Source organism: Calypte anna, chromosome 12 (genome assembly GCF_003957555.1).
Source record: "Calypte anna isolate BGI_N300 chromosome 12, bCalAnn1_v1.p, whole genome shotgun sequence".
Classification (NCBI taxonomy): Eukaryota; Metazoa; Chordata; class Aves; order Apodiformes; family Trochilidae; genus Calypte; species Calypte anna.
The window spans coordinates 14,534,052-14,558,335 of NC_044258.1; the positions used below are offsets into that span (position 1 = coordinate 14,534,052).

General features: G+C 38.8%; 1 protein-coding gene across 6 annotated transcripts in view; it reads left to right on the forward strand.

Moving 5' to 3' along the window:
* The window catches only part of ATXN7 (ataxin 7), an 87,073-nt gene that overhangs the window by 36,578 nt on the left and 26,211 nt on the right, over positions 1-24,284 (forward strand). For 5 of the 6 annotated variants that reach the window (XM_030458215.1, XM_030458216.1, XM_030458214.1 and 2 more), the window contains one exon: positions 12,123-12,227. The exons of the other annotated variant lie outside the window; for it this stretch is intronic. In XM_030458215.1, coding sequence (XP_030314075.1) covers positions 12,123-12,227 — 105 coding nt within the window. The remainder of the gene's footprint in view (positions 1-12,122; positions 12,228-24,284) is intronic. 6 annotated transcript variants of the gene reach the window in all.

Here is a 24,284-nt window from a genome sequence, read left to right on the forward strand (position 1 = left end):
GCCTGTCAGCTTACATCTGAAATGCAGGGGCATAGTCCACTGTGTCATTTGCTGGAATAAAACTCACAAGTTTCTTCTGTTGGTTTTGTGGCCTGAATTTAATGATCTGGAGTGGTAGCTTGATAGCCCTGGAGATAAGAATGCTATTTTTATCTGTGGAGTAGGTAGAGCACAGGAGTAAAATCTTGAGCATGCTGTCAGTGTGTCTTATCTGAGGCTTGTTTACAACTGCTGGGGATGAAAAAGGGATTCTCTGTGCAACACTGTAATTCCCTCAACACCACTGAGAGTCATGATGGATAACTGTGATGACGTGAAGGAAGGCTTCTGTCCTGGGAAAAGACCAAAATCACAGGCTCTGGATAGGTGGTGCTCTTCATTGTAAAATGGGAAGATGCAGTGGTAAGGTGCAGTATCAGTGGTTTTATTTATCATTTAATCACGTTGAGTGTTTTCCTGCACTCTTAAGAGTAGAGTTTTGAGATCTGGCCTTCAAGGGAAGCACTGTTACATTTCTCCTTGCAGTGACTCAAGGTGGTGTCACCAATGGGTGGGAGCATTTGGGGTGTCCATACTATAATGGTGGCCCCGCAATACCCTTTCTTGGACTCCTCTGGCATCTTTCCCCAAGTGTTTCATGCTGTTGCTGGAAGCAAAAGCTTTTGAGCAATTTCCAAACACAAAGTGGTGCATTGTGGGCCAGCTCTGGGAAGACTGGCTCAACAAGTTTGGCAGCAGTGGCTTTGGCTTCCTGCCTACCCTGGATAGGCACCAGTAGAGATTGCTGGAGTCTCTGAGAGGGTTTGAGCTGAAGACCTCAGCCTGGGTCCTGAAATTCATGAGCATGCAACTGCTGTGTCTGGCAAAGGATCTGCTTCTGTTGTAAACCATGGGTTTGTTATCCTAGCTGTGTCTGCAGCAGTTATCTTTTGTCTGCTTTAGGAAGGTGAATGTGTTATTCATTGTAGGTGTACTACAGGGTGGTAAACTCTAGGAATTTATTAAAATATTGAAGGATCCTGTTTACCTGTCAACTCTCTGTCACCTAGTTTATCTTACTGTTGTCATCCTGAATCATCTAGGGGCAGTTTAGTGCTCTGAACTGTTCTTTTCTCTCCCTTTTTTAAAATACCAAGTCCAAATGTTCTTTGCTGTGCCACTTGCTTAATACTGACTCCATATGCCTTCAGTGCTGTCTCCTCTACAGACCTTTGCAACCAGACTGATCTTGTAATACAAAGCATCAGGACCCCCAGTTGAGATCTGTGGGGCTCTTGAGGGATGCAAGGCACCACTTGCCTGTGTCTCCTTGCAGTCACACAATGAGTATGTCTGATCTTCTTGTGTAAGGATGACTTGCTTCTTCTATTACACATTTATTGGTTGTATATCTTTTTAGACATAAGACTTGTAAAAATTAATACTTTTGACCAATTCAGTACTTTTTTTCCAAGAGTAGAACATTTTGCTTGCTAGCTGGCCTACATAGGAGAGAAGTTTAATTTTTTTCCCCTTGCTCTGTGTATTTAGGTGCATTCATACATGTCCATTTACCTTCTTCCCAAGTGTGACAGGAGCACTGGTAGCTACAGAGAGGTCAGAGGAGTGAAGTAATCTTAGAAGTAGCTGTCAATCTGTGAGTTAGACTGAATCAACCAAATCAGTATGTTACATAGTGTGAGCAAATGATTTTCTCCTTTACTTTTCTGTTTTGCTGGAGGTATTGCCTTTAGTGTACATCACAAGTGAGCTGATGTTCCCGTGATGTTATAGAGGGCCAGGCTATGAATGAGCAGAAAAATTACTTTAAAGCTTGTTAGCCCTTTGAGATCTTCTGCATGTATAATAGGATCTAAGTTATCTTCATTTTTTAATACAACCAAATTTAAAAAGTATTAAAAGTTGCAGTCCTTCCCAACCTGTCTCTGTTTAAGGGTGAAATGAGTGATTTTGGTACCAGAGAACTAGTGCCAGGTGTGGAAGAATAATAAGTGATACAGATTTGTTCATTCAGTGTTTTCCAAGTTTTTTTGTATCTGTAACAGGTATCATGTATTTTACTTGTAGTGTTTGGAGATGGAATTCTGGTAAAGAATTTGTGAAGGCGAGAGCCTAAAATAGGGCAAATCACTCTTAACAGGGAAAATATAAATCTTGAAAGATGGGCTTTAAAGGTACATAATAGCCAACTTTAAAATAATTCTTGTCACTACGTGAGGGTTCAAATTCCTAAGAAGTGGGTTAGTTCTTTTATTGCACTGTAACAACAAAAACATTGTTTCATTTTCTACTTTCTCTTTTAATCCTATTAAGTATCAGAGTACTCTGGACATTACTTTTGCTATAGTACATTTATGTACCTATTGCTTTGCAACTTGCTTTTTTTTATTATTCTATCAAGTCGACTGCTAGTAAATCTGTAAAGCAAAGGAATGAAATTTTAATGGAAAACACTGCCTGCCAAATTGAGAGGGGTACAGAAATACAAGTTGGTATAGGAAAATCCACAGGCACCATTTTCCTTATAGCTATGTTAGACGTGATTGAAACAGTTTATTTTTGAAGTGGATGTTCCAGTGCATGGAGAATGGGAGTGGCAGGGGTGGGGTGGTTTTAGGTAGTTGGGTTGCCTAATAAAAGAAAATACTGAAATAGAATTCACTTGACAGGTTGTCTATATTGTTTTCTTTGTGTGTGTGTGTGCTGATTTGCTCCCTCAGGTATCAGGTGCATGATGTAAAATGTACACAGAATATTCTTTCCATGAGGTTACATTGTCTTTGGACAATTAAAGAAAAATGCCAGGCTCATGTCACACAAGAGCTGGGGCCACAATCAGCAGGGAAGAGGCTGAAAGATGTCCTGTGCATGTCCCGTGTAGCAGGAAAATGATGTGGTAACTGATCATGGTTTTAATATGAAGTTTGCAATATTATCATAATGCAAGAGATGCATAATTGGCTCTCGTTCTTATTTTTATTGGTTTGAAGAGTTTGCTTTTAAAGACTGTAGTGGTTGTGGTGTTTCTGATGTCACTTTTTAATTTCTTTTCTATTGCTAAATTTTGTTTTCTCTTGTCACAAAAGATGCAGTAGTGGGTACATTGTATTCCTTCAGTTCTCAGTAAGAAAATGTGTAAATCTCTAAGGGAAAGGTCATTCCCTTTCAAACTGTTACCTCGGTTGCTGGGCACTGAGATACAGCCAGGACCCAGTTGCTTGCTGTGCTGTGGGCACAGGTAGGGAAGGATGACAAAACCCACACATACCACCTCTATTTCCTCAAAAATATCTCTAGATAAGAGATGGGAGAGGGTGAGGAGCTTGGAACACATTCACCATTTGCAGTCACAATGTCTCTACTTTTGCTGCAATGAGTGGTTTTATGTAAACTCTGAGTGTAGGTTTAAATAATACAAACTTCCTTTTTCCTACTACAAAAGTACAGCTGCTCCAAAGTACACAGCGTGCTGTGTGTGAAAGGGGAGAAGAGCACCAGACCTGTTGATGCTAAACCAGCTCATAATAGTAGCATGATTTAGAGTGTATGACTTAAGATACAATTTAGACTATTCCATGAATGATTTATTTAATTGTAATTGAGACTGTGAGTAGTTGCTTATCCAGAAACCTCCCCCCTTAATAGACCCTGGTTTTCTGTATGATAACTGAATTTTAAATTAGTTTACACTTGGGAATGTAAACTCCCAAGATTTTTTTTCCCTGAATTGTATTTGATTTTTATGTCATAATCACAAAAGTAAACTCAACTTTGAAGTTCTTTTAAGCTATTTTAGGATTGGGTATATAACAAATAGGTTTGGGGTTGGTGTTTTTTAGTTGTGGGGGTTTTTTGTTTGTTTGGGGGATTTTGTTTGTTTTTTGTTTTGTTTTTACACAAACTCATAAATAATGATTTGTTGGCTTCCCTAAAATACAGCAGTGGCACGATGAGATCATGTCACCTAAAAATAATGCATGACTTTGAATGAAGGTTTCCTACATGACAAATTGGACATTCAGCATTTGAGCAGTATCATAAAAATTGGCTGGAGAAATTTAAAATATCTTCAGCTTTGAAAACTCGTTAGTGAGTAAATGGAAATAGCTTTGGAAGAGGACTGACTTCATTCAAATTGCTGATGAAAACTTGATGTAACAGAATAGTGTGTGCGGGGAGACTTTTTCATCTGCTGAAAAGCCTTAAATACATTACTTGTGTTTCATTGAGAACTTTATTAATTCAGTCTTTCTATAGAAAATCTTCTGTGAACTTGCTCACTGAAATTTTGTATTATTCTGTGCTATAATCTCAGAAAACCTGTTTAATAGCTTTGAATGAACAATCTGGCATACTTTTTGTGCTAGATTTTCCAGAAGATTAATTGCAGGTAGACGAATTTGTATACAGATAATTTAATGAAATATGAGGTGTCTGATTTCGCATGTGCTTTGTATGTTATTACAGAAACATCCAAATCTTAGGAGCCTAAAATTAGCAGCCCCAGCTGCACACCAGGCTGCAGGTGCACGTGTGTGTGCCACCCTTCACTTTGCCATCTGCTTTTATAGTGGACATGATACAGAAATTTCTTAAGACTGCTAAATTTTAGAAAAGGGGAGCCCTAGCCCCTGGCAGCGTCGGGTTCCTCATCCTTGCAGCAAGAGGGAGAGAACTGCAGTGATGGGGTGCTCAGAGCCTTGCAGACAGGCTGGTGTTTGGATTTGCCACTTGGGTACCCACAGAGGAGGGTCACTGCCTGCAGGATGTGGCAAACCTTGTTGCTGGCCATGGTGGTGCAGGGGATGAGGTTTTGGAAGAGCAGCGTGGCTGAACCCGCAGAGAACACGAGCAAGGAGAGGTAGGTCCTGCCTTGCCCTTTCAGGTTTCACAGGGCAAGGTCTTGCCTTGAGTTAGGGAAAGGAAAAGCTATGGAACTGTGGCTTTGGAAAAATAGACTGTATTGAGTTTCAAAAGGATTCTGGGCAGAAAGGACTCTGCTTATGGAGATAAACCTTCCAACATGAGTAAAAATTCAGGACAGTGATCAAATCTCATAATGCAGCTCCTGTATTTAGTTAAACTAGATTGCAGGGTGTTTTTTTGGTCTTGAAGTGAAAGTCATTTCTCTGAGCTAAAACTCTGAGGTTTGGGTATTCTTAGGACTCCAGTAAAATGCTGTGTAGTTGCTATATTTGCCAAAATGGAAAATGCAGCAAAAACATTTAATCAAGTCTTCAGCTGTTCCTTCCTTCATCCGATCAATCAGCAACTGCACGGTGAAACAAAGTTCATGCACTTGTGCTGAGAATCCAAGGAGAGCTGTGCCTTCCAAACCTCTCCTCAAATAGCTGGGCTTTGAAGGCTGTGTGTGCAAAAAAATGTAAGTTACTTAATGTACAGAATGGAGTTGGCAAAGAACTGAAAAATAGGTAACCTTGCTGAAAATACTTCAGCAGTGCTTCCCTCTGAACCTAAATGAAACAGCTTCGGTATGGGAATGTCCATTTGGTTTGCTTTATTTTGTATTAAAAGGTTCTTTTGTGTCTGTGGCAACATGAGCACAAACCTTAGGGGACAGATTTTTTAAAAAAGTGAAGTGGATCTGTATGTATATCTAATTTCTATATGTAAATTTGATGGGTTTGTTTGATTATCCACATGTTCTTTGCAGGCACAAATTTGTTATGCCTGCACATATGGTTCATAAAATACTTGTGTTCTATTAATACTTCAGTGTTCAGTACTTGAAATTTTGCAGTGTACCCTCAAGTATGTATATTTTACTAGAATCTCTTATTTTGGTTTAAAACCTGTATAAAACAGAGCACTCTGAATTCCATGTGGTTTTAGTTATTTTGTTCACAATATCTCCTGAGGAATATTTCTTTTTTGGTTTTCTTATCATCTTGCATAGTACCCAGTAAAAAAATTGCCAGCAGTTTTATTTCATTTCAGCATTGGTAAATATCTACAGAGAGAAGGATAAGCACTTGAGTGTTTCTGGAAAACAGTTTGGAAAAATATTGTGTAGCAAATATTTTAGTTGCAGAAAATAAAGAATTTGTGTATGAAAGGTAAGTTTTGAGGTGCTAACTTCCATCACCTTTTTTAAACATTCAAATCAATTGAAGTAAGGGACAATATGACTTAGAATTGATGGGAGCTTTGGATAGATAATTTAATTGAGATCCCTTGCAGTGCTTTGTGCAGAGCCTGCTGCCTTGGGCTTACCTGAGGTCCTCCTTGCACCTGAAGATTTGTTATTGACAACTAATGTCAGCAGCAGGTCCAGCAAGGCTCTGTGCAGATTTCTTGGTAGAATTGTAGCTTTTGGGCTTGACTATAAACCATTAGTCTGGTTGTACCCAAGCTGAGCTTTCTGTCTGAAATCCACCTGGGTTTGGTGCAGGTTGTTTCATGTGGACTCGGTGCTAGTGAGTCACCTTGTGCCTCTCCCCCACAGCACAACCTCTTAAAAATAGTCATTTGGGAGTTTTTATCTGCTTTCAGATAATAAAATGACATTCATCTTCTCCACAACCATAAAGGGTAAAACTATGGAAATATTTTTCTTACTTTAGCAGCATCTGACAGTACCTGGGATAAATGTTACAAGCAAATTATGGGAGGTGGCATAAAACTGCTTTTCCTTCTAGATGGCAGCTAGTTTTGAGTTACTGTAGCTGTGGGTTGTTTTTTGGGTTTTTTTTTCCTTTGCTTTTTGAATTTTTTTCAGATGCTAGTGAAGAGTTGTCTTACCTTAAAGAAAAATTCTAACAGAAGCAAGCCTTTAGAGGTCTACCAGATAAGTTAAAAGAAGGTGTACTCACGTATTTTTCACTTTAGTATGATCAAGACTGATTCTCTTCTAATGAGAAAACACAGCAAATGTATTCAAGATAGCTGATGTGGACATTATTTGAACTTACTTGGTCCCTATGCTAAATAGTTGAAACAAACCAGATTTGACAACATTTCAAAATAATGGTATATACTTATATAATACCTCCCAAACAGTTCCCTGATGGAAAAGCCTGATGAATTGATAAAAGTTGGTACATTTACTTCTGGTGGCTTTGGATAAGGCCTCAGTAAAAAGAAAAATAAATTGTGTTTGGAGAGCTGTGAAGATAATAGGGAGTAGTATCTGGACGTGTGTTCATGGTCGAGGGCATCACATTTTAATGCATCTAATGACAGTTATGGTGATTAAAAATATTCTGGAAGTATAATCAGGTTGGTGTTGTGCCTGCAGGTGTGCTAAGCTATACCCTGGGGATTTTTGTAGTCATAACATTTTACTTGTTCATGTGGGGCACCCTGATCAAATATCTATTGTCCAGTTACAGTAAGTGGCAAGCAGCACGTTCATATTTGTGATAAGTTAGACTTTCAAAAATAATCTTCATAAGCAGATGTTTATACTTGGAATAGATAGGGAAGAAGTGAGCAGTAGCAGCTCTGGCTTGAAAAATAGTTTTGCTGTACTTTTATGTATTCCTGTAACTTTTTTTTGATCAAGCTTTTCTATTCTTTTCCCTAACTGATCAAGTTTGTTCTTCATCCTTTCACTTCTGCCCTTGCTGCTTTTGCTTTCTCTTCCTCTGTTTCAGTTTTCACTCCTTGGTTTTTCAGTCTTGGTGAGCAAACCTCTGCAAAATAGGAAGCTTGTGTTCTGGTTTCTGCAAAAAGCCAGGATTAGGGCTTCTTTTGCCTTCTTTCTCTAGACCTTGCTGTCCTGAAGAAGATCTTGGCCTCACTTTTTTTTGGTGATATTTCATTTCTTTTTTAGAATGGGTATTGTCTTATTAGTTGCTAGGACAGATGAATTGTGCAATGGTCCCAGTCTGAAAAGGGACAACAAGTTTTGTAGGAAATGTGATACTATTTGGGGTATTAAAAAAAAAAAAAGTCCAACAAAAATAGGCAGTGGAGCTGTGGTGAATCTAGTTAGTGGCTGGATAAATGAAAACTGCTGACTTGTTCTCTAACTTTGGAGTTTTTAGCCCGTTGTTGGTTGTTGGGGTTTTTTGTTTTGTTTTGGGGGGCTTGGTTTTTTTTCTGTTGTCTGTGAAGTTAAGAGGTAGAATTGAGAGTACATGGACACAATTACTTTTAAAGGTCACAGACATGAATTTATATGGTGTAACTGTCCTGAAAAAGAGTGCTGGAAATACGAAGGGATTAGTTGGTGGCTTATGTGCTTCTGCATCCCTCTGGAGGAGATGACAGTGTAATTTTTCAGAGAGAGTTTTTCAGAGTAGACCTGCTGAGCTCCATGTTACTTTATGTGTTGTATGCCAGATTGTCCATTTTTATTTTTACTTTTTTATTGTAAGAGGTGCTATCTTGGCCTTTTCCAAACAAGAAGCATTTTTCTTATTACCTGCTTAGCAAATAATGTAGTTAAGATACCTCAGAATTGTCCAGGAGGAGTCCATCAATGTGTCATTTAAAGTTACCTTTTTAAAACCAATGTAACATTTGAAAACAGAAGTTAATTCTGGAGATCACAATGTTCAGATGTTTTATGTTATGGAGGTAAATGAAAGTGGTTTGTTTTTTTTATAGTTTTAGTAGAATTAATGTAACTAGCAGCTCCTATAACAGTATTTGTATGTTTATACCATATATTACGGGAAAATAAATGGAAAGCTTGAGGTCTTGATTGAAATTTTTAGTTTGACCTTGAAAAACATTCTCAGATGGAGAGAGTTAAATGATCCCAGCTTTGGAACAGGAACATATGAATCATGGTTGCTAGGCTCTTCTTGAGAGGCACAGGCTTTACATTTACAGTGAAGTATTTCAAAAAGTAATCTTTCAACTTGCAGGAACAGTGTGTTTGAAATGACACTGGTGAAATACTGTAAACTTCATTAGACTTTTAAGCAGAGAATTTGCATGTCATTAAATTAAATAAAGTATTAGATGTTAGAATATCAACTGCAAGACTTGTGAACTTATGTATGTGGTTGAGGGGAGAACAGGAAGGTTGGGCATCCATCTCCTATTCTTTGTACATACTTCTTACATAAGTTTTGTTAAAATACTGTATATATTATTCCCTAGCATTTGAGTGGTCTAATTTGTCATTCTCTTAATGCTGTTTGCCCTGCTGGAACACAGAAACAAGATTTCCTTGAAACCTGCTGTTGCTCTGCTTGACTAAAATGACAGTGAAGCACATGAAACCATGGCAGCTGTCTGCAGCTGAGGCTACTGGGGTTGGAAGTGTGCATTCAGGTCTCTTCCAGACTTCTAACTTCCCTGGGTTGGCTCACACTCCTTACAGTTCCAAACCCCATGTTCAGGTCTCAGGGAAGTATTAATACTGCTTTTTGCCCCCCAGTATCTAATCTGGGGGCTGATCTCGTGTTCATGCAGTGCTCACTTGGGTTCCAGGCTTATTTAAGGCCCCGTGGGTTTCTCTATCAAAAGGATTTGATTGTAGCTATTTCAAAGAAATGCTTTGATTATAAGAAGCTATGGTTTGTTTTAGGGGAAAAAAAAAAAGGAAATGCTTTTAGGACTCTAACCTCACTACCCCCTCACTGGTTGCATTTAGTTGCTGCTCTATGACCAGTACTGTAGGAGAATGCTGCAGGGGCAGAAGGTTTTACATAGATTTTGATCCGTCTGGTGCATGACTTCCTTGGAAATCTCAGCTGTGATTTTGAGTGTGCAGCAAATCCTTTTTTCTGTGTCAAGTGGTTTTACTCTTCGAATGGTTCTCTATGAGTATGTGTTTGCTAGTATTTTAGGATTGCTTTCTGTCACTTGGAGCTTTGATTTTTAAACCTCTGAAGATGTGCTTCACAGTGTAAAGGACACTTGTAAATTATTCAGATTTCTTGGGATCCCCAAACCAAACTAGGAAAACATCTTTGTTTACATCATCTTCTGCCAACTTGTTTCACTTGTTTAAAATCTGAGCTGCATATTACCAGCAAATACTCATAAAAGGGTGCTTAAATAGTGACTGTGATGTCTCAGAGTAGTGTCAAGGAGTGCTTTATCTTGCAAGAGACAGAAACAGGCAATCCTTCCCTCGTGTGAACTGTTTCCTGTGTGCTGTACAAGCTGGTGTAAAGTCTGCAAATCCAGTCTTGTCAGAAAAGGTACAGTTATGAAAACAGGTTTGAGGGTGTGGATTTACAGTTTGTTAGACATCATACAGTCGTAGCCTGTCCATGTGCTGCTCACAGTATAAATAGGAGACAGTGCACACTGCTACTGTCCCATTCATCACAGTGTATTAGCAGTCAAATGGAAGTGACCCTGGAGTATTTGCTTGCCATGTGGAAACTTCTTTTACACAGGCATACCCAATGAGCTCCTGCATGAAGTATAAGCAATGACATTTAAGCTAGGTAAGGGGGAAAAAAAAAAGTATAAACTTAACATTACAGCACAGAAAGTAGATATTGGAAAACAGAAGTTTATTATTCCTATCTGATTTTTGGCCCCTCAGCATGTATTTGTAGTAGTTTTGCCTGGTTTGCAGAAAGTTCCATGTGCCTGAGGGCTTAATACTTAAAAAAAAAAAAAGTCATACAAACAGAGAAGCAAGAGTTGCTACTTAGTGAAGTGCCAATCAGCTTTTGGTTCATTTATTTATTTAATGTAACCTCAGTTGCAAAAAAGGTGCCTGTGACTTTGATAAGTGTGGCTCCAACACATCACAGACACATCACCTGCTCTTGGTCATTGTATTTGCATCCAACTGCAAAATCCAGCTGCAGCTGTTATTGCAGGTATCATGCTTAATTTTAATGTAGCACTAATAAGGCTTTTGGAAAACCTGGTATAGACTTGATCCTTTAAATGAAAGCAATTAAATTTTTTAAAGATACTTCCTACAAAGGGAGCCCTTGGTTCTGGGAGCAATTTGGTGTAGATATTTTCTGTTGTCTGCAGGGAGCAAAGTGGAGTTTGGGCCTTGCAGTACTGACAGCATCATTCTGGCAGTGATTACCTTGTATTATGGCACATTTACTCTGAAAATGGAGCCCACTCAATTTATTTCATTATTGGGTGTTCTGCCAAAGAACAAAAGTATGGATGGTGTTAAAAATACATATAGGCAAATTACTATCGTGAAAAAACAACTCTGGGTTCTGTTCTAACACTGAGGTAAATAAGCTTAATTTAATTTCTAAGTTACTGTTAAGATAACTTAATAATAATAATAATATTTACGTTACATCAGTTTAAAACCCTTATAGATTACATAGGGTCAATATAGGTTATAGATATCTTAGCCACCTGTTTGGCAGTGATGAATTTATACTATGTCTGCAGTTTCCTATTTTGTATAAATAAATAAATTTTGCTATAATAACATTTTAGTTGTATAAATGTACCTTTAAGTTCTGTAGTCAAATGTTGTATTTTGTGCTCCAGTGGCCTCTGAATGCAGTTTTAACTGTTAAACTATGTTCGTAAGAAACTGTATTCTTAAAACAAATTACTGCAGAAACTAGTTTTATTAGCAAAAGTCTACAAGTATGTGTGTTATCTCTCAAATCCACACATGCTCTGACATATTGTTATCTCTGTTTCTCTCTTATGTAGCTGTTACACAGATCTCTGGCAGCAGATGGCTGGACTATAATGCACTGTTAAACAAATAAAACCATTAGGCATGTAATACTGCCTGGTAAACAACTGCGTGTTTAAAATGGTTTTAAAAATTAAATAGAAAATAAAGTTCCTATTTTAATTCATTTAATGAAATTGGAATAAAATTTAAAGCCCTTTCAGAATACATAAAACATCCCCTCTTATGTTGTGTTTCCCGTTTGAACTCAGTCTTTTTTATTACATTCTTGCATCTGGTTCAAGATAATCAGTCCTAAATCAGTTTTCTAATAGATGTTTTCTACAAGTAATCACTCATTTCACATTTATCTTTGTAGGAAGATTTTTTGCTTTTGTAATACTCCAGCACAAAATTATCTATTGCATTATATGCTCTTTTTTTTTTTTCTCATTTTCAAATTTGATACAAATGTATTACAATTATGATTCAACACTAGTGTCATGGCTCTGTAATTAAACTGTTTTTCAATAATTGTCAGCAGCTGAGAGATGCCATTTTGTCTTTTTGTTTTTAGATATGCCAATATTTGGTCTTTGCCCGGCTCATGATGATTTCTATTTGGTGATGTGTAACCACTGTAATCAGGTCGTAAAACCACAGGCATTTCAATCACATTATGGTAAGTGCTTAACTATTTTTAATAATTAAGGGTGAGGTTAAATCAGGATTAAGCCTGGCAATTTTTTTTTTTTTAAATAGATGGTGCATAGATCATTGCATTCTAAATAATGTCAAAGAACATAACCTGTGTTTAATCATTTTATATACGTTGTAATGCAGTTACATAAAGATCTTGGTCTTTTTAATTTTTTTAATGCCTGCTTGAAATGGTGCATACATACAGCTCAATTTTGAGATTACATATATGAAGTGTATTTTACAGACAGGATGTGTAGTGTGTTTGTGTCTGTGTGTGTCATTTCTCCCTGTGTGTTTGTACAGATTATTTTTACACCTTTCTGTTTCAGAGTGAACTAGAGCTAAAACCTAACCTTACAAATTGTTGTCAAGCTTAGTATGCTCCCAGTGGCCAGTAACCTTGTTTATTTATTTTCTGAAGTAACAATTTGTGTTTGTTTACTGATCCAATGGTTTTGTATATAAACTATGCTGGAAGCTCTTGTTGCCTTGGTTGGTGTTAAAGGTGTTAATAGAGGACTGAGAAAACGTGAAGTGCTGTGCAAGTTCAAGTGATCAGTTTACTTCCTACAACCTCACTGGAAGAGGTTTGCAGTTCTTTTCCACACTCCCCAAGCCTGGAAATTAACCTCAATTTCAAAAGCCAGTGTTTGGATAGGAGGTTTTTGGCATTCAGCTTTTTGTTGCTTGAGAAATTCAGATGGTTTATGAGCGATTAACGAGATGTTTTCTGACCAAGTGCTGATAAAAAAGATGGACAGAGTATCTTCTGAACTACTTCCTCCCTCTGTGTGTACACATTTGTATGTGTTCACTTTCTTCTAGGCCAGTGCACATACTGATTGCCTCTGTGTTTAACGAGGGAGAATATGCTGGGTGTGGGTAGGAGTCTTTTCTAGTACTGAGGACAAGGGTAACTTTTCCTGCGTCTTTAAATAATCCATCTCTATGGCAAGAAAAGGTGTACTTGCTTCTGCTGCTTCCTAAAAACAGGGCAAGGCTCTTCCTATGCTGTGCAGAGGGTGAACTTGTAATCCTTTCCACCTTGTTTGTGTTATAAGGCCTTGTGGATTGTACCCATACCCTTGCTGCTGGATTCTGCGGTTTTGTCATTCAGAGTGACTCAGGGAAGAGTCTGAATAGGTTTTGTGACCTAATTCTTACAAGTTTGTTTATTACTCTGTGGATGGCACTACTAATATTTTTTTTTTCTTAAAAACCCCACAGTCTTTTGGAAGTAAGTCTCCAGAGCTGTAGAGAGCCAGAAGAAAAAAAACAGGCATCAGTTTTTCTTACTCTGGTTGCTGTAAGCCTTTATATCAGCCAAGAGCAAGTCCACTCCTTGCCAGTGTGATTCCTCACCTGTTACTGGGTATCAGTTTGGGATGTCCAATTAATCCTTCTAAAGTATCATACTAAATTGATTCTGACAGTTAAAAATAAATTTATGGGGAAAGACTGGATGGTGCCCAGGTCTGAGTGCTGGCATATTGAATCTTCCATCGTTGAGTTCAGTAACATGCAGCTAGCTCAGGTTGGTAGTGATGGAGAGCTGGGGGTATCTGCAACACTTTGGGTTGTCTTTCTGATGTAAGCAGGTGATCTCCAAACACTGTTGTACAAATGTAGGAACCAGTATAGTTGTTGGCTTGACAGCCTTGAGGCAAGATTGAAGAAGCAGTTAAGAACTGAATAGATAAAGAATCAGTTTTTGACCATGGACGTGAAAACATGGGGTGTTGTAATGCTGCTTGTACCAGTGGTAAAGTTAATTAAAGTGGTGAAGTTAATTCAAACTCTTGCTGCTTGCCATTTAAAAGGAACTGACTGAAAAGGGAACTACAAAAGGAAAGTTAGGACAATACTTTTAAAAAATAAAAGACCAAATAGTAATGTAATGTTCCCATTCTGTGTATCACATTTTAGGAGCATGATGTCTAAACATGAAGCTTTCTACTGTAAACATATCAGAGGCAGATTAATACTTTGAGAGAAACACAGAAGGAGGGGATGGAACTGATGAGGTTATTCTTGGTATTTCTTAAACCCATTGTGAACAATGAAGAGGCTCAGCGAGTGCTGCGGTGTGCAGAGGAAACAGGCGGGGTCATTCTGATGAGAAAAACAGGCTTGGGTGGGGTGGACGTTTTAAAGGACCTTAGTTTGCCAAACTTGTAACCTCAGAGAGGTAAGTAGGCTGACTTGATGAATTTGTGTAGGGCTAGTGCTCATTGCTTTTTATCAGCCTTCACATTCTTGAAATCCTTCTGCAGTTGTCCCTCATTCTAGCAAACTGAAAGCTGATAAATATGGCAAGTGATTGATCACTAGGCAACAGTGTATTATTTTTTTTTTAAACACAATGTATTTCAGGAGAAGGAAATTGCTGAAGTTCTCAAAACACTCAGTTCTAAAACAAAAGTATGCTATTGTGGCAATAAGTAAAACACTCATTAGATTCATCACAGTCAGTTTACTCTAAATTAGGTGTTTTATTTGTGGAGTTATTTCAGAGGTTGATCAAGGAGAGATTACTTTAACAAGTTCTGAAAAATTACAGTGCATCAATGAAGCTGTACCTTTGTGATGTTCTTAGGGTCTTTTAAAGTTATTTTTGTTTCTGGAGAAGTAGTAATCTCCTAAAATATTCTACAGCTCGGGGTGTTATGTGTCACTTGTACTTGGTGTTCTTTGAAACTTGTCACGTGGGATTTTGTTTTCCGAAGTAGAATATGCTCTTTTAAAATGTCACTTTTGTCAAAGGAAGGCCAAACAAACTATTAATTAAACTAATGAGCTAATTAATTTATTCCAAAGCATATTTGCGATAAACTACTTAGCTAGGTAGGCTGAAAGTGTGTTGCAGGGCATATGCTGGCTTTTTTTCCTGGACTCCTGGTAGTCAGAAATAATTTAAACGTGACCTTGGTCATTAGAATATTTGACCTTTTCAGTAAAATACTTCATTGATGCAAATCACAGATTTTTGTATGTAACTGATACTTGACTAGAAAAAATCAAATTCTACTTTTTAAGGCAATTTAAGCATGCATTTGGAGTATGAATTGCCATTTTAATAATTTATTCGACACTGTTGTTACATGCTTTTGTGAAATTTATTGACATATTTGATAAGCAGAACACCATGTGTAGGTTAAATTTTAAAAGCCATCCAATACAATGAGCTATCTAAAGTCTGCTTGTGGTATTTCTTCTAGCCTGCCAGTCAGCTGCTGCACACACTATACTCAAATGGTTTTACCCTCTTGGCATGGAGTGGCAGTGATGTGGGGGATCTGGCAGGGCAGAAGCAGGGCAGCCAGCTGAGGAGAGTTGTTTCAAGATAAATCCTCTCTTCTGTCAGATTGCAGCTGCTTCATTTGTGTGGCTGGACAAGGGGCTTAAGTCCTTTATTGGCTGTATTCGTGCTGCTGCTTTTTGAATGGTTACGCTTTCATCATGTTGGCATCTTCCTTGGATGGCTTGAGGTCAATTCAGATGTGAAAAATGGGGAAAAAGGTATAATGTTCAGGCATGCAGTCTCAAGGGTGAAGCACCTGAGATTGCTTGTCAAGATGACCTATTCTAAAAAAAACCCAGTCTTTTTCTCCAGCTGGAGTATTTCTCTACACTCTGGATAATCGTGTGCCAGCCTCTCCAACTTCCATGCCACATAGAATCTCCCTCTGTGTTTATATTGCGTGCATTTCTTAACTCCCTGCACAGTTTCCTCATAATATATAAATTCTTACAGTAAAATGACTTTGTATGTCAAATTGCTGTCTTGCTCCTTCAGGAATACCCCCTTGGCAGATAGCGTGCTGTGCCTGTGTCCCTTTTTTTCTCTTTCTCCTTCCCATAAAGATGTGCTGGATGGGGTTCTCATGCTGCACCCAAACATTGCTCTTTGAGGAAGGCATCATGACAGTTATTTCAGTGCAAACCCTGCAGTGCTGTGGTTTTCAGGCTGTACGACCTTTGGTTGGTATTTCAGGGGTTTATCACATCTCCCCGTGGTTATCAGCCTCCTGTCTGAGGAGAGATGCTTCTCTGCACCATCTGGGCTGCTCTGTGGCTCAGAGAGGAGGCTTCAGCAGAGTGGAAGGAGCATCAGTGTGGAGATGGGGGGTTTTTTTCCTGATTTTTTCCTGGGATTTTGTGGTGGTGTTTGTTTCCTCTGTGCCTTGGTTTCCGTGAATACCAAGTGGGGTTAAACACTCAGCAGTGATAATGAAGGCTACCTGGTAAAACTTAAACTGACAGTGCCTGTGAGTCATGGAGTGATTGTGAAAAGCATGAATACAGTACATATTGGAAAGAGGAGATGATAGCCTGCTGGGCTGTTGAGTCATTAAAAAGCTATGTCTGGTGTTTTAATTAACCTCTGTAGGTTTGGCACACAGTGGCAAAGGTGAGCAGTAGTGTGAGCTTTGCTTGCTACTGTTCTCTGAGCTGGTGGGGAATCACTTAAGCTATTCAGTGTCTGATCAGTGCATATTGAAACCTGAAGTACAGGATTCAGAAACAGGATGATAATACAGCCAGGCACCCTTTGCAGTTCCCAGGAAGCTGTGAGATTGGACTAGAGAAGGTCATCATAGAGCCTGGAGAGACTCAGAGGGCAGATCCTAGCAAGAGATGTTTACTTGTATCATTTACTTGGGTCCATCCTACAAGTCAAGCTTCTCAAGAATCTCCTTCACCTCAAGTTGTATAACCATATTCCTTCATCCCTCAGCCAGTTCTCACACCCACCTTTAGTTACCAAGTTAACTACTTTGGTCAGAGGGGGTTTTCTTGGTGTTAAGTGCTTGGATTTGGCAAGAACATAACTTTTTTTTGTGATTTTTTTTTTTTTTTTTTTTTTGAACTGGAATAAATGATTTATTAAGTATCCCTGCAAATATGCTGTTGTATCTCGGATGTTTTATCATTTGTAGTTTTAAGTATTACAGTCCCTACACTGCTACATGTTTGGTTTCTTCTGACATGCTGTGAACTGAATGTAGATTTGTCCTATCCTCTTATCTCAAATTTGTCATCAGTTGTTCTGAAAAATTTTACATCAATGCTTAATATTTTTAAATTGCATTTTTCCAAGTTCTGCAGATGTTGTTGTTTAGAATAGAATAGACAGGAAAAGAAGGAAATGTACTGAATCTTCTACCAGAGCCATTGGACCTGAGGACTGGGTTGAGGTTTTTTTGTGTTGGGGTTGGGTTTTTTTTGGTTTTGGGTTTTGCGGGTTTTTTTCCTCATGGGAGATTGCCTGAGTTTGTTTGCATTTTGGAGGGATAAGGCTTCATTATGGGCTGCATACTTTGGGCAGCAAGCAATTTGTTTCAGTAATTGAGTGTCCACTGCTCACTAATGTTTTTTTCTAAAGCAGTAGGAAAACATTTTATATAAAATCATCAGAATTTTCTTGGGTATCCGTAACACTCTGTAGTAGAGTAGTAATGAAGATAAAACTTGAATATTCTGTGGCGTGTCACAGGTGTGCTGGAGTAATCTGCCAAGCATATTGCCAAATGTGCACAGGTGGCATTTGGCAGAATCTGGCTGGAGTTAATATATATGATTTAACAAATGATTGTAGGAAGCTTCAGCAGCATCTGTTTAAATCCAGTCCTCTTGCAGTGGTTTGCAAGCAGATTCCAGTTGGGTCTTAGTCTCTGGGTCCAGCAACAACCAGTTTAATTTCTTCTTGGCAGATATTTGTGAAATTCCGTAGCTTTTGCAAGAATCATCTTGGCATGTTCTCAGAAAGGAATGGGCTCAGAGGTCAGCTCAGGATTCATTTCAGAAAGAAACATTTCAGTTGATTATTTAGTTATTTTTAAATAATGCATCATTAAATAAGAAAGTTTTAGCACCTGGAAAGAAACTGTAAATATATTTGGGGCTTTGAAATGTGTACCCTAAAGCCATTAACTGAATACCAAATGTGCTAGTTGGGATCTAAAGTCACAAACAAGTTCTGCCGTGCAGATTTTAAGATGCAGTGAAGCTTGGTGCTGTGGTTAATTGTAACATCACAAACGATTCATGTTCTGAAGATGATTTGTGTAAGTGTAAGGCTGTGGTCTCTGTTATTACAGCAAAGCATGGGGTGTCTGTTTGAGATCTTGATGGTGGCAGTTTTCTAGTAAAACCTCCTTCTTTTTTGTGGGCACATGGGTTTGTCCAGCTCTGGTTGAAGACATAATGCAATTTTAAGTACCAGTTAACAAAAAAAAAAAAAAAAAAAAGTGGTGTTCAGCTTCAGATTTAAAGAAACTGCTTGTTCAGTTTACCACTTACCATTACACTACTGCAAATTTGGAGTGCTTTGGTGTGCTTTTGGCTTTTCTTCTCTTTGATTAGTGTGAATTGAATTTCATGCTGTGCTGCCATAGCAAAAGACCTAAATGCAGAAATCTTTTGTGTTTTATTGCTGGCTGGATATTTTTATTCTGTTTTATTATTCTGTTCTTACTAATATGTTAAAGTAAAACAAGTCTTAGCGTATAAAATAATACAAGGGTTCTATGAAAACCCTGTTCTTTTACAGTCATCTCCTTGCTGGGTATTTGGAGACTGGAATTAACTGCTCCTTTTTAGAGGTAAACATTGATGAGGGGAAGAACAAGTGGAAAGAAAAAAAAGAAAAAAAAAATTATCTTAGTAGGGAAAAAGGAAGCAGTGCCACCTTCACTGTAGCTTACAGAAGGAGTTGTTCTACATGAGAGAGAAATTTTGATCAATAGATTTGAGTAAGAGAGAGCAAGCAGATCTAATAAAAAGTATCTGTTGAGTGCATTTGGCTACAGCTTCACTTTGGAAGCAGCCTGCTGGGATAGCTGCATCACGTCTCATTAAAAACGCTCAACAAGGAGAGAGTTAACCAGTCTAAAACCAGTCAGTGTTAAGTTTCATCATTGGTTTTGACTGGTGAAATGGCACATGGAGCAGAACACAGCTCTCATAACCATCGTTTCAGATTTTCTGCAGGTTCAGGGAAGGCCGCTGTGCATCAGCTTACATGTTCCACATCCTTGGAAGGTTTCCTTCCCGGCTAAAAGGGCTCTTTCTAACGCCTAAGCCACTCCTTCAGCCTGGAGCTCAGCCAGAGGAGGTGGCACTCACTGCCAGGGCAGGCCATGGGCACGTTGGGTCTGGCATCCAGCCCAAAACTGAGTGCAGAAGAATGAAGCTGCAACCTGTTTAAGCACTGGGATGGTGGGAGAAGCCCAAGATGGAGTTAAAAGAGAAAAGAAAAGGAAAAAAAAAAAAAAAAGGCAGGACTTCTGCTGTCGTGGAGGAAAGCTGGGAACGTGTCAGAAACATCAAGATGTGAATTTAGTGTTGAAGAGTGGTTTAATTTCCAAAGCTCACCACATGCAGATCAATTATGTATAAGGACCTCCTAATTTGTTTTTTGGGGAGGCGTGTGTGTTCTCGTGAACTATGAAGATTATTCCAAGAACTGCAAACCTCAGATGAACACCACAGTGCTTTGTGATTCCAGGGAAAAGTATTCTGGGAAGCTGTAAAACAATATTGAGTATTGAACTGTCATGAAGAAAAGAGTTTGGTGGGGTTTTTTTGTTTTTTTGTTTTCATGGAAGGACATAGTTTTAAGTTGCACAGACTGTACCTCTCATCACACCAGCTGACTCTCAAACTGCTGCATTTGAAAGACAGGATTTGCACGTAGCCTCTTTCTCTGCAAGCAGAGCTACAAAGGTCAGATAGGAAATCTCAGCAGTAACCATCCATTACATAAATTCTTTTTGCTAAGATACCACTGCTCCCAGGGCAGAGCTGTGCAGCACCTGGCTGGGGCAGGAGGGTGGCAGCTTGGGCAGAGCTGGGGCAGCACAGGTTTAAGTGGTTTGCAGTCTGTGTGTGTGTGTGTCAGAGCAGGGGAAAGGGAGGGCATGGGGGAATAGCTAAAAAGGGAAATGTAAAACAAAGAACTTTAGTAAAAGATACATAAAAAGAAATAGTTGGAGACAATAAGGAGGAAGCTAAATAAAGAAGGTAAGAGAAAATGACCTTGCAGGAGGGAGAATGATGTAGATGCAGTGCTGGGTTTATTACTCTATACTGTAGAATAAAAGTGGAAGAAAGGTTTACCAGGGCATAACAAACAAAAGCCTTTTCACTAGTTTTTCCTCTCAGTGTTTTGGCAGCCATGCTATTAATGTATTTTGTGTGAAGTCATGGCATTCTTGGATTTTGCACATTTTGTGGGAGGCAGAGGTAACAACAGTGTCCTGGACTTGAGACATTTCCCAGCTTTATCAGGCACTGGCCATCAAGGAAAGGGAGGGATATATGCATGCACAACATGCGTTAATAGGTCATCTTATGTTTGTTTTCATACATATCCCTTTTACTCTTTCATGCTGAACTTCTTAAATGTATTTAAAATCTCATTTTCTGTACTCTAAATAATTATTTTTTAAGAGTGTAGGATGTACATCTAGCTTTCAGCACCTTCTGCAGTAAGAGGAATGTCCACCACTTCTCTACAAGTGGAGAGAAAAGGAAATAGTGTTCTAGATGGAAGAAATTTACCCATGTAGGTCCTGTAGAAAAGCAGGATTTTGCAGGAACTTCATCTGCTGCCTCAGGAAAAGCAGACAGTGTTTGGAAAGTTGTGTTCTCACCTACAGCAGTAGTGCAGCACATGGTAACCAGGCACCTATGTGAGTGCTGAGCTTTTGGGAAAACTTCAGAGGATATTATTCTTACCAAATTAAAAGAAATAAATAACATTTTGGGTTTAGGCACAGCTACAATATAGCTACTACCTAGTTTACTTGGGTATTATGTCAAGCAGTTTTCATCTGTTATATATTTACTCATTTTTGAGCATTGGTTTGCTGGCTTTTTGGAAACAAACTTGCAGATATTCACCATGTTTGATTGGGTTTTGTTTTTTAATTCCAGGCAATATGAAACACTTAATGTAACATGTGACCCACATAGTCTAGAAACTGTGTTTTTAAGATATTACCAGAAGAGGGAGTGTAAAACACTTTGTATGCAATGAAACCTCTAAGTTTATTGATGCATAGAATCAATAACCACATGATTTACATTTAAAAAAGTAATTGCAGGCTGAAATTCACTTTCAAAAGAGCACAATTAATGCTAACTCTTAAGCTCATCATAAGGGCTTAATTCAGTTTAACACTAAATGATAATATCCAAGTAATGTAAAAGGCCTTGAATTTGATTCAGATTTTTGAATGTTGTTTGGTGACTACATCTAAGGAAGATTCAAACAGCTTTTAAGTAGCAATCATGGAGTAGATCTTGCACAACTCAGCTCTGTAAGAGCTCCTTAACAATATGAAACTTGAAAACCATTGCAAGTATCTTTTTTAAATGTAGAAATTTTTTATCTTTTTAAAATGTAGAAAATTATAACTAAAAATAGATACATTGATACAAAATTTTACATAAGCCTGTGGTACCTGTATTGAATAAATTGGCCATCATTAGCTATCTCAGTCAGTAACAGCCAAAATACTTCCAGGCTCTATTATCTGCTATTGATGAAGCAAAAACCTAATGTAGTGCTTTTACAGAAAAATCAGGATTTTTCCTCTATAGTTTATGTAGATGTTCCTCCAATTGTCATGCAGCAGGGAATGGGTTAATCCTTTAAACAGTAGCAAAGTGATGTAGGAAAAAAAGCCATCCCTGTGTCTAGTGTGTTAACTCCTGATAATATTTGTCTATTCTGCTGCCTCATACAAATTCTACAGTGTCTGAGAGTGCTGCTGGCCACAAAGGTTGTGATTACTTTTTGTTTCCCCAGGTTGTGTTAGAGAAAAAAGAGCCATCATCAGGAGATCCTTGTCCTTCTTTCTGTTCTCTCTTTCCCCAAATAATGAGTTTCCTGTGTTGGTATAAAACTCTCACTCTTTACACTGGTTTGCAAAGGATGCAATTAGAGCTGGCTCCTGGAGAGTTAAAGCACTTCCTACATCACTGAGTTTTTCCTTGTTGTTTGGCAGGATTGTCAGAAAATCTTTAACTCACAATTCTATTTGGAGTAGCTTTTCCAGAAGAAGTGTCTCGTGGAGCCAGATCACCTACTTACTTTTTTACCCCATAGGATTTTCTTCCTCTGCCAAGCAGAAGTTGCATTGTGCCATGTCCTCTGTGTGTCACCCTCCTGGCTGCACAGAACCTGTTTGTCATGTCTGGTGATGGGCACAGCCCTGGTTTCTGTGGTGTGTTGCAGCTAATTCTGTGGCTTAGGTAGAAGGTGCACCCCTTCCAGTGCACCCTTGTATCTTTGAGTTTAAAACTTTCAGAAGCTTGTGGGTTGTTTGTAGAGCTGAGCTTGAGCTGATCAGAAGTTCTGTATGTTATACTTTGATAGTTTAAAGAGCTGTTCATTATTGTCCATAGATATTCACATGGAATTCATGGCTCCTCTCCTTGCTCAGGGGAAAATTGGCTGTCTCCTTTGTTACTTTATGGCTGAAGTCTTCATTTGAGTTCATAGGCTAAGAATTTTGAAGTTCTTCTCTGTGAAGGTGGTGGACATAGTGGAGTAGTTTTCATTCCTGTTACTTTCCTAGGTGATAATGAGAATCCTTACAATACTCTGTAAGGCTCTGGCCCTTCTCATCACTGGCGTGCAGCTAGCACTCATTTTCTTTGGTTTCATTCTGGCTTCCTGACAGGCCACACATAACCATGTGTATGCCTGGAAGCAGGCCATCCTAGCCCTCTCCTGGCCTCTAAGGTCAAAGGAAAGGTTTTAAATCGACACAGTTCAGTCTCCTCCCCATCATAGTGCCATGTACTCTTTGACCAAAGGTCATCCTGTGGGTCACAAAGCTGTCTGCCAGCCACCTTCTAAAAATACATTTGACTGCTTTGATAGCCACAGAAAAACTTGTATAGGTGGTTAGGATCGTGAGGCTTTGATGCTCACATGTTGCTTGTCAAGGAATGAGAATGACAGGTAGTGTCATTTAATTTTGATTGTGGCCAGTCCAGCACAGTCTCCATAGGATCAATAGGTGTTCAGAATGAGGATGGGTACTTTGGGGACCATTCCCATCACCTCTTTCTGTGATCACAGGAATGTACCCGGGAAAGCTGGAGGCTTGGCAGCTACTTAGGATGTGCTGAAAGCCCTGATGAGCTCCTGGGCTGCTTGCTATTTCCTCTGCCCTCTCTCAGTTGCCCAGGTGGCAGTGGTCCACCATAGCTGTGGTTGTACACTTGAAATCTAATGTACTAAATGTCTTTTCCAGTTACAGTCTCTGAAAAGGGCATAAGTGTGTTTAGAAGCCTTCATTCTCTGTTTAGAGGCACATGCTATATGGGTAGCAGTTACATTTTGTATTTCTGCTGTAAACAAGAATGTTGTGTAAGTGGAGTTGATACTAAGGCATAAAATGCTGTCACTTGATTGTGTACCAACAAGCCTGTCAAGTTGTTCCTCTGTACTCAGTCACCCATTTTAGTTTGGACTCGTTCCACTTTTCTGAAACCTGAGGAACTTCTAAGCATGCCCACTTGGAAAAGAAGAGAAAACAGCAAAACCAGAGGTCTTGCCTGATAGCTTTGTGTTTTCTATGGTGCATCAGACAGTCTCCAAAGTGGGATCTGCTAGAGAGAAAAATCCTCTGATTTCCAAATCCATTGCACCTTGGTTCTGGAGATTCTGGGAATTTCATTCATGATGGTACTTTGGAGCACTCATTTTCAGCTTTGGAAAAAAAAAGACAGAAAAGGCCTTAAAGACAAGCAGTATCACTGCTTTTTGTCTAATTTTGTTGCTCCCTTCACTGAGGCTGTTTTTTTGGTGTCACTTAGCAGATGGCAGGGTTCTTTCCCTGCACCCCCTAGAGCAGCAAAGTTGATTTTCCAAGTAACCACCCTGGAGTTCTTGATTGATCAACTTCAAGAAGTTTGGTGTTGGCTCAATGCCCATCATTCTCTTCCTTCCAGGAAGAATAAAAATAGCAGCCAGTAACCAAACAATCTCTTTAAAGCAAAATATTTACAACAAAAC